At 27.6% G+C, this 11,850-nt stretch overlaps 1 protein-coding gene across 1 annotated transcript in view; it reads left to right on the top strand.

Moving 5' to 3' along the window:
- The first annotated feature begins 7,499 nt into the window (after positions 1-7,499).
- The window catches only part of LOC107452688 (uncharacterized), a 16,051-nt gene continuing 11,700 nt past the window's right edge, over positions 7,500-11,850 (top strand). Inside the window, exon 1 of the mRNA XM_016069252.3 lies at positions 7,500-7,660. Within this exon, the coding sequence (XP_015924738.1) occupies positions 7,597-7,660 (64 nt within the window). The 5' untranslated portion in view covers positions 7,500-7,596. The remainder of the gene's footprint in view (positions 7,661-11,850) is intronic.

The following is an 11,850-nucleotide window of genomic DNA, read 5'->3' as shown; positions in this document are numbered from 1 at the left end:
TTCTGAAAGTTATAGATGAGGGCACCAGAATTTCTCACTGGTTATCGAAATAGAAGAAAATATGAGATTTCTCATTGGTATCAAATTATTATGATTATCTAATTATGGTGGAATATCTAATGACAAAAGTGATAATAAAATAAAATAAAGAAATTTAAAAACTACTTTTAATATATTTTCGAAAGACGAGAGAGGGAGGATTTCAGTGGTAAGCGCAGCTTATATCAAAAGTAATACATTCTATATTCTTAATTTTAGGCGTGACAAAAAAATATTACTTCCTTTTCAGTCCACTTAAAAACATAAGGTAAGTGACCTAAATGTGGGCACTACACCTAATATGGACATTGGACGATTCTGCATAAAAAATGCCTAATTCGTGATTTTGAATGTCGTCAATCTTTACAGTGCAATACCATATGCACTTAAAGCAACGTAAATTAGGTAAATGAGTGATAAGAATCTTCGATCCTTGCGGTGCAATACCATATGCACTTAAAGTAACATAAATGGGGTAAATGAATGATAAGAGTCGTCGATCTTTACAGTGCAATACCATATGCACTTAAAGCCACATAAATGGGGCAAATGATTGATAAGAATCTTCGATCTTTGCTGTGCAATACCATATGCACTTAAAGCCACATAAATGGGGTAAATGAATGATAAGAGTCGTCGATCTTTGCGGTGCTATACCATATGCACTTAAATCGACATAAATGGGGTAAAGGAGTGATAAAAGCCGTCGATCTTTGCTGCGCAATTCGAAACAAAGCAGCGAATTGATGTCTGTCGAAGCAAAAATTGTTCTTATAAATTTTATAAAGATTAATTTATTTTTTTTTTACCAAAGGTGAATTTTTTATTGTTAATCCCTATTGCATCAATTTTGAGATCATGATGTATTGTATCATTTCTTACGAACCATCTGGCTTTTGTTATTCTTCTTAATATTTTATTCCTGCAAGCTAGTAATTTATTTAGCTGAGTCTTCATCAGGCACACAGCTTCAGTAGAGATATGAGTTCTCCAACTAGTCAGAAAAGTGAACTAGATTTTTATTGCAAAATTGCATCCTAACAAGCATGAATGTCATTTAAACTGTTGTAAAAAGAGAAATAATGCGAAAAATAATTTCTCAGCGGTGACTTATTTTCAAAATGATGTTTTTCTCTAACATATCACTTAAAAACTTGTGTGAGATTTTTTTTTATTCCAATAAATATTAAAAATGGAACCAAAAAATTCCCTTCTCAGAAAATACTTTTGCAAGCTCTCTTTAAAAAAATGTCAGATGTTTTCTTTCACCACATCCATACTCAAATAAAACTATTTTTAAAAAAATACTTGGCGATAGTTTTTATAAATTGCATAATTAAGACAGCTATAAAGATCAACATTCTTCCAAACTGAAAAAAAGATTAGTGGATTCAGTTTTTATTTTGGAATGAAATGGAAAATATTTTATCGACTTACAAAAACTTGGTATCTGTGGAATGACTGAAATAGTTTTTTTTTCACACGTTTCGTATTAAATGATACCAAAAAAAACATTTAAACATATTATTGGTTCCTTTTATCTTGTCCAAAATATGAAAAAATCTATCAATAAACGAAATAGCATATTTAATACTTATGCACAGAATTAAAAATATATATATTATTTTTTAATATTTTAAGTTATTTTCTGTTATTGCAATTGATTTGCAATACATTTCGGATTCAAGAAGGAATAATATTTTAACTTTATTTTTTTAAATATTTCAAATATTTTTAGGATATATTTAAGTCTAAAAAATTTAAAAAATGGTATATTAATTTCTTTACTTATTTTCCAAGTGTTATTGTAAGTACAGACTTAAAAATATTTCAACAAATTATTGATAGCTAATTAACTGAAGTTAATAAAATAATGAAAGTGAGTTTGTCAACTGTGAAAAATTTAAAACATTGCACGAAAAAAAATACGCAGAAGTTAATGAAAATAGGTTGTTTAATGGTAATAAACATTTTAAAAACACTTGAAAATCATTTTACCAAAAATTGATATTATCAAAATACTTTTTTATTAAATAACTATTTTATCAAATAACCCTTTTATGTAAAAAAAATTTCATTAACTAAGTACTTTAACAAATTACTATTTTATAAAATAACTATTTAATGAAATAACTTTAGCTAAATCACTTATTTATTCAATCAATTTCATAAATATTATAATTTAATCAAAAATTTAGTTTATTCAATTTCTTATTTCATAAAATATTTTGGTAAAACAAATAATATCCTAATTTTTATATTCATTTTTTTTTGTCATATAGCTTTATCTGAATATTTCTTTTGAATGATCTACTAATTTAAAGTTAATTTTACTATTTTTAAAAAGTTGAAACACTAAATTGTAATTTCAACTTTAATTCTGACAATTTTAGAACTTCTCACAATATTCCAATTATCTTTTTATAATTACTAAACCACAAATTTTGAACGAAAATAGAAAAAAAAATGTTTGACATTTTTAAATTGAATTAAGCCTTAAATGCTTTTCTGAACACAATAATTATCACTAAATAGCTTTAGAATATGAGATAAAAATTTAATGGAGTCCTTAGAAATACGGCAGACAGTTTTAGTAATGTAAAACATCAACAAATGAAGCATGCAATTTACTCTTTAAAGTAGCTAACATTTTTTTTAATTGTAATTGCAAAATTTTTCATCTCTCATGAAAAACATATATTTATATACTATTGTATAATTGAATAAATTATTTAATGTATTTCAAGAAAAAGTTATTGTAAAAAATATAGTTTAATATTAAAATTGTCTATGATTTAAAAATAAAATTTTTCTCGAAATTCTAACTAAGGTGACTCCGAACGTTTGGCAGAAAAGCGCCAAATCCGCCAAGACACAAAATCCGCCAAACAAGAGAGTGGGTCGTGAAACGCCGCTGGATTGGAAAATCGCGGCTTTCGTTGCGTTTCGTTCGCTTTCTCGTCTGATGTTGAAACACAAAAGTGTATAAGCATAAAGTATATAAGCAAAAGTGCATAAGCGAAAGTGTCTAAGCATAGAAAGTGTATAAAATTCTTGTATTAGCAATATGCTCATACATAAATTGAAATTGTGTGGTGATTCGACAATAAATTGGGCAGTATTCTTATGTCCTAAGATACTGAAAATAGTATTGTGCACAATAGTTAACATAAATATTTTCTATTTTATATCAAAATATACTAGACTTACTAGGAAGCATGTAACTTAGATCGTTTCTTTCTACGTATACTGAAAAATCTTAGAAGCCGCAGCTGCTTAGGGTACTATACATTTTTTTTTAGGTGTGCAAAAACTATTAGACTATAAGACTTGAAATATGAAAGTGTGTGAAAAATGTATGGGTGAACAAGAAGAAAAAGAAGTTTTAACATTCGAAATTTAGTTTCAGAATTATGATTTGTTAATCTTGTAGTAAAAGAAAATCATGCAAATTCATACAGCTCTTTTAACAGCAAAAATGTAACTGCATAGTTGATATTTGAAGAACTGAAATGGCCTTTTTTGTCCATAAACTTAACATGATGTGTTTTTTTTTTCTCTTTTTTTTCATTTCTGAAATATACATTGTTGATGAAAAATTTGCTTTTTCCTCTCGAGATCTTTATTTCATAAGCTTCCATTTCAGTTGATGTTAAAAGTAACAAATAAAAGAGAGATCAAGAGAAATTAAATATTACATGATATAAATCTTAACATGCGTATTGATATTTTTAAAAATAAAATAAAAACTTAGAATAATAAGAGATATGAAGACCCTCTCCTATTTTAACTGTTATAAGTCTCGTTAACGAGTAAAATTTCCTGTTTATTTCATCTTATTCAGTCACACAATTTGTACTCCTTAGACAAAAAAAAAATTTCAAGAGCAGACGATTGTTTTTTAAATTCCAGTAATCGGTCATTTTGTTAAGATTTACGTGCTAGCAAAACGATCTTGAAAAAAACTTTTGTTAAGAAAATATTATTTGCTTTTGTGAAAATGTTGTCTTTTAATGAAGAAAAAAAAAGAATGATGAACGCGAAGCAATTACAGGCCCAGTTCGCAGCTGAGAAAAATTGAATTTCGATCGTAAAAGCGCATCTGAAATAAAATAACATCAAACAACAAGTTTGACGTGTTTTTTTCTTTAAATAAATAGATAGTCGCTTTCAATAATAAATAAATAACCTTATTAAATCACGCTTTCTGGAAGGATTTCATAATTTACAAGATTAAAACAACGTTCCTGATTTCTATCTTTATTAAATAACAGATAGTACCACTAACTAGAAGTTATATATCAGATACAGACAATTAAAAAGCTGAGACTTAATCTCTTGCCAAATATTTTCAACCAGTTAACAACTTATGCAATGAATGTTAGAAGCAAATTTAAGTCAGCATTAGACGTAGTAAAACTAATACTTATGCTGTTACCTAATCCCCGTTACTTATAACTGACGAATTGAATGTTAACATCAGTATGGTATTATTCAAAATTAAAATTAGTTTTCATGGTTTAAGATTTTAGTTATTGTTTAATGTGCTATTATTCGATGAACTAAGGGGAAGAATGTTTTATGTGCATGTGTCAGAAAAATGACGGTAGGATCGCTATCTTGTACATTTTGAGGATCATTAAGTTTTCACAAATCAATAACGTGGAAAATCAGTTTTCACCGAGAGTTACTACACAGTGAAATAGGGCAGTGGAAAGGAAAAACAATTCCTCTCCACGCGTAGACAAAAAGAACAAATAAAATTTTAATGAAAAGACTAAAACTAAACTAAACTCAGTGGCGCGACAGCCCAATGAGGGCCAAGGCCTACTGTGCCTATCTCAGTTTTCTTGACCTTGAGCTCTGGGATGCAGGAGTGTTCCGGTTAGGTGGTTAGCCGACCGCGAAACCCCCAGTGTTTAGTTCCCAAGCATGCTTTATCGACCCACTGTCGACCCATGGTCTAATGAAAAGACTAGTGAGAAAATGTTCTTTGGGGAGGAATTTTGAAGAGAAAGCGGCTCGTGTCCAAACCAATTTTTTTAAATTTTGTTATTTCACAACATCAAAAATTATAAATTTTGTTTTGAAATATTTTTTTTTAAATTTCCAATGAGCTGCAGAAGTGCGCACGCATGAGCTGACCTAGTGCTTTCTCCAGAACTGGTATCCACTCTTTCAGGACCACCACAATGGGTGAGATACTGTTGGCAATGTTAATTTGGACACCTAGTTTCTGCCACACTAGATGGCAGCACCGAGACTCTTATTTGGATGCTAAAGTGCACTAGGAATTTTATTTTGCCGGAAATGCCAAGAGCCAATAAGGCACTCCAGGGATCTTTTACATGCCGCATAATCATACGACATGGCCGCTGAGGATTTTCTGCAACCCGAAAATCCGGTGTCTGGACCGGGGATCAAACCCGCAGACTTGGGCTCAGAAGGCCGACGACAAACTAACTGCGCCACCCAGCCACCTGTTTTGAAATATTTAGCAGATATAAAAAAATAATTGTGACATTTGTTTGTATTTTTATTTTTATGATTTAAATCGCATGCTTTCTCTTGAATATTCTCAAATCTTGAAATATTTTTTCACAGAATCAGTTATCATTTTCATAAGCCATTTTCCCTCCTATATCTTCGTTTAGCAGAAGTGCGAAAAATTGAATCTTGATATAGCTTTGGAATTTTAAATAATTATTTTTCATTCGTTATTTTAAATCCATACATTGGCTGAAAGCAGCTTTTCATAGTATTTATTATAAAAGTAAAAATTACCGTTTAATATTTGTAAACAGTAACTAAATATTGTTAATATAAAACGTAATATAAACTTAACGTAACGTTATCGTAAATGTAATACTAATATCATGCATTTACGTGATCAAACATTGAAGGAACAACACTTTTAGTTTTAAGCATTTATTTTGATTAATAATAAAATTAGGAACGTAATATTAACTGAAAATAGTAATAAAAACTTTGTGGTAAATATTACTAGAAAAAACTTCCATGCTGTTGCGTAAGGAATAAATAAATAATTTTTATCAAAATATTGCTATAACTTTTATTTATTTTATGCTGATGCATCAGAAGATATCTAATTTTTCTTTGCTTAACACTAGATTGCCCAAGGAAATCATTTTGACTGCTTTTTAACTGCTTTTTTATTTGCAAAAATCTACAAATAATAATGCATAAATTATTTTTTTTTCCAAGTGATTTTTTTTATTGTTAACATTTACAAATAACTTAATAACTGTAAATAATATAAAAAATCTTAAAAATTAGTTAAACAGATTTCTTTACACATTAGTTATTCCTTCACTATGCAGTCATTTTAACTGCTTTTGGGCAGTAAAGGTATATACTAAGTTTCAGTCTGGTGTTAATAATGATCATATCATGCAATTTTCATGTGCAATAAAAATATGCGAAAACGATAATTACCTTTCCATGATGTAACCAGAAATAAAGAATGCCTAATTTATACTATTGTTAAACTATCTAATAACATCACTGGATTCGAACGCTCTACTTGCGCAAAATTAAAAATAAGCATTAACAGTAGATTGCTTAAGGAAGTCATTTTGACTGCTTTTTAATTTCAATTAGAAAAACAATGATAACAGAATTTCTTAGAATTTTGTGACTTTTTGGACAAAATATAATTTTTTTATTGTTAATATTTACTAATAACTTGTTATATAACTGTAAACAATATATAAAAATTAATATATAAAATTAATTTTAAAAAACGTTTTTAACACATTATTTTTTTTAATTCAGTCATTTTGACTGCTTATGGGCAATTTTATTTTGCTAATTAAGTAACTTTTACTTAATTAACATTTAAAATCGTTTTTAGTTAATTTTGGAACTAGTTATAAATTGGTATTTCACTTTTCTTCTAAAGTTCATCAACTAATACTTTTTAAATTAATGTAATCCACGACCTTATCTTACTCACTGTTTCCATAACGATGGATACTAATACTATACGAATCCTATATTATAAAAAAATTCAAGAAGAGTTGAAATTTAAAATAATGGAGCTCAACTTAGCACTGTAAATCTCGATTGTCTATGAGTGGATTATACGTGGTGAGGATTATTTGTGGTGAAGATTATACACATCCCAGAGTTCTGCAAAGAGATAGATAATTTTATGACACCGGATTCATCATCGATTTTTTTTTTTTAAAAATGTAACTGAGCACATTTATGAAGTATTTATGAACTCATTTTTTTTCTTTTGTTCATACATACTTTCGTATTTTCGTACATACTGCCACTCCTCAACAAAACAAAACACTTTTTTTTTTCAAACACAACGAGTTCAAGCAAATTGCACTTGTAATCTCTTCACGTCTTACAGTCTTTTGAAAATCAATATTTATTCAGTCTTCATCTAAAGATTATAAAATAACTAGAAACAACTTAACGTCAATAAAACGTCACGAACCATAAAATGTTTTATAAGATTTTTGAGAGAAAAAATAATGTTCGTCGAAATAATTTCGCAACAAAATATTTTTCCTCTCTTATAACATGCTAAAAATGTCTCTCAGATTATGCTTACTACCTTTATTGGTATTTAATTTTATTGCAATTGGTAAGTCATTTATAATGCTCTATATGTATTTCATTTTGTAAGCATCTTTACAATCGTTTTATTGCAATTTAAATGTTATATACCATTCAATGTGTTTTATATTTCATAGAATTATCAATGCTACTTTCATAATAAATATTAAAACTGATTTATATCACATAAATAAAACATGCAGCTATAATGTCAGCAAACACGGGAATTCCCCCTAAAGCTTAATCTTGATTTAATAAGATACCGATAGACTTAGAAATGGTGATAGTTACTTAAAAAAATAGGCCCCTCTTTTGTTAGAAAAATAAGCATTATTTTGGCAACTCCTTTCAGAGAGTCAGTTAAATAAATAAAAACTCTGGAAAATGTGTTTCTATCATATAACTAGTGAACCGCAATAGTGCAAAACAAAATGACTGCTATATAGCATTTCTTCAAGACTATCTTTTTGAGTGATGCACAGTGTGCAAAATATAAGACGGACCAGCCAGAATAATTTTTGATCAAATGATCGGATCTTCACGTTCTAGGATTCATTCTTCTTGGTGAGGAGTGGACCTCAAATATGCTAATTAATAAGTACAGACACTATTTCAAATAACGAAATTAGACACAAAGGCGTTCATTCTCTGAATGAATATATCTTATTTTCGACGAATTGGGATTTCTGAAAATATCGTCACAATGCACAGTGGGCCAGCATCTAAGGTTTCTTGGCCAAAATTAGTATTTCGATAAAATTTGCTTCAAAATTTGGGTTTTTTATTTAGGGGTTTTTATGTGCAGGTAAATTGAATTCATAGTTGAAATTTTGAAATGCACTAAAAATACCCAAAAAAAACAAAATGGCGGATGAAATATGGCGAGCAAAAATAAAAATAATAATATAATACGCTTAAATAATTAAATATAGCAATGAAAATATAATAATTTTCGTAATTTTATATTAAAAATGAAAATCAAATTATATTTCATAAGTAATATTACAAAATAACGCGAATTAATTGCGAAATAGCGTGGAAACATGAAAAGGAACAAAATTTTTGCTTTTCGGTTTATTTCGGAACTAGGCTTCGAAAGTCATTCAAGCATTGTAAAATGACAAATGATAAGATATAAACTATAAGTTTGTCAAGAGTATTAACTAATCCAACAAATTGAAAAATTGTACTATAATTTCTGACTAATTACTCTGATAAAAATGTAACAGTAGGGTGAAATTCCGATATATATTTCTGAAATAAAAAATTAAATTTATAAAATATTAATTTATAAAAAGTGCTCCATGTTCCCATAGCAAAACATATCTCTTGGGATACTGATCCAAGAGTTTCCTTGTCTTCTGGATTGGTTCAAAATTACAAGGCTGCGGAGTTGAACATTATTAGTCGAAAACCCAAAATTGGGTCGGCTGTTCAACGACGGTTATAAAATATAAAATAAAATTCAAAAGTTTTTGCACACAATTATAAATTCGTTTCCCTACAGATAATTTCATGCAAAATATAACTTTCTGTAAATATTTAATAATTCTTGTGATTTTATTTAAAACTTCTTGAAAAATGTTTGAATTGTAAGGTATACGAATTTTTACATCATTTTAAAGAGCGTAATTTTACGTGGCAGAATACAAAATTTGAGCGAAATCGGTATAATAGTTTTTGAGAAATCAAATTTTAAAAATACAACTTTTTTCAATATTATATTTCTCAGGATTTATTCGATCGATTTCGTTCAAATTTTATATGTTGCCATGTAAAATTACGTTCTTTAAATTTATGTAAAAATTCGCATACCTTACAATTCAAAATATTTTCGAATATTATTGACTTAAGTATTAAAAAATAATAAATATTTACTCAATGCTATTTTTTGCAATGAATTATATTTGGATAAACGAATTTTAAGATTGTGTACACAAAATTTTTTTAATTCACTTAAATGGATCTAGAGATGTGGCGAAATACGAAAAAATAGAATTAACATTAAGGGGTCCAAACTTTGATCTGCCCTGATGATAAAATTATGGCGACCATATTTCTCAGATTGCGGCTACCCCCTATATTTTGGGGATCAGAAATTCAAATCCATTTAAAAAAAGGTATGTTTATTAAGAAAAAGTGGGGTTTTGGGTCTGATTTCTTAACTTTAAATATCGTCTGCACTAATTAAGTACCTAGTTAATTGATATTTTCAATATTTAAAACCTTCTGGTTTACCTCAAGTTTACCTGAACACACCATTTTCTAAACCTTAAATTTTTAATTACTTTAAATTGGAGGAGAAACAGAATCTATGATGAAAATATTCTCCCGCTATGTAGCTTTTGCTTAAGTTATGATGAAAAACAATTTTTGTGCATATATACTTCAAAAATACAGATATTTTTTCTCATTTTGATGTACCGAGTTTTTCAAAAATAGCACATTTAAAAAAAATTCAAAATTTCTAAACAAAATCATTAGAAATTTGCAGCAAAAAAAAGCAATCAAATGATATAATGCTATTTCTGTAAATAATTTATTTTCTGCAAAAGACTGTAATAATCCTGTAATAATTATTTGCTTTGTAAATAATGTATTATATCAATACTATTTAAATATGAAGTCAGCCGGTAAAAATTTGTACCAGTTACGAGTTCTAAAGGCTTAGAAAACCAACTTTGAAAACTTTTGAAATTTTCAGGGCAAAACCAGTTCTAGAAAGGCCCTGTTCCTTAACGCAAATATTTTTAAAACAATTTTATTCATTTATTCATTTATTTATTTTTTAATTATGCATTTCCTTACTTATTAGAAGTATACGTATTCAACACAGCTTTATTCTATACTTGAAAATCATACTTGTCATCTTTTTATTTTAGTTCAACCGAAAACATATTTTACTGTTCATATTAACAATCGAGTGTTTTTTTAAACCGAAGAAAAATACCCAACAGTCATTAATAATCTTCTTCTAATCACTAATTATTTTTACTTTTACTTTCCCTAATTTATTTAAAAACTTCTATCCTTTTGTATTATACATTTCATATCAAAAAAATTTTGTCAAATTTAGTTTTGAAACTAAAACTTTATTAAATTTTATGGCTAATTCCTTATAAATGATACATTAACATTTATAAAAAAACGTTTTTGTGTATTAAACTGGAAATTTTTAGAAAATAAGAAGAATAAAAATTTATCTTTTTTCTTCATTAAGTTAACAATTTTACTCATTATGCTAATTTAAATGCTACATACGTTTGCAAAGATAGCATAATCAATGAATCTCAAAATTTAGTACAACTTCTAAGCTACTATTTCGAAAAGCAAATTTTAGTATAAGAAATTCATTATTTACGAACAGAAATAAGAAGTACAACGGAACATACACGCTTGGTTGATTAGCAACTTTTTCTTTCAATTCTTATTAGTTAATGTGACAAAATTCTTCATTTCCATCATTTCAAACAATTTTAAATCAGATAATCCTAAACTTTGAGTCATAAAATATCGCAAAATAAGTCTGAAAACTTTTTGGAAACTGCAAAATAATTACTTCAATTTTCATTAAATATTTATTAACATTTGTCACAAGCAATATTTTATTTTAGTTTAACTCTGCTGTTATCATTTAATCCATGATTCTATTATTGGAGATTACTCCGATCATTATTTAGTTTATCAATCATCAATGATATCACTTAGTTTATGAATTCTATCATTATAGATAACTCCTGTTATTATTAAGTTTATAAATTCTATCATTGTAAAGGATTTCTGTTATTTTATAAATATCCCTTCTACTTAAGCATTTGTTTATTTTCCGAAATTTTTTCTTTAAAAAATCTCTTCACTCTCATCTTATTTTACGAAATTTAATAAATAATGTTGATTTGAAGATATATTTTTGATTCAAGAAGACAAGCTGGCCATTGATCTTCTATCGCGATTATAAAAAAAACTGGGAAACCGCGTTTTAAATATAAAACTCAAACAAAGGCATTTGGTAATCTTAATGGTTGTTCAGCAAGTTGTTAATCTCTTAGCGTTATATAATCATTATTTATTTCTAATGAGACCACACAGATGAAAACTTCCTCTATTTGGTGAGCAATTTTTTCCTAGAAATAGCAAAATTTATGTTTTAATGTAAAATTATTCATACAGTAAACTTTTTACTGTGAAATTCCCTATATATATATATATATATATATA

Source organism: Parasteatoda tepidariorum, chromosome 7 (genome assembly GCF_043381705.1).
Source record: "Parasteatoda tepidariorum isolate YZ-2023 chromosome 7, CAS_Ptep_4.0, whole genome shotgun sequence".
In the NCBI taxonomy this organism is placed as follows: Eukaryota; Metazoa; Arthropoda; class Arachnida; order Araneae; family Theridiidae; genus Parasteatoda; species Parasteatoda tepidariorum.
This window is presented reverse-complemented; position numbering and strand designations above follow the sequence as displayed.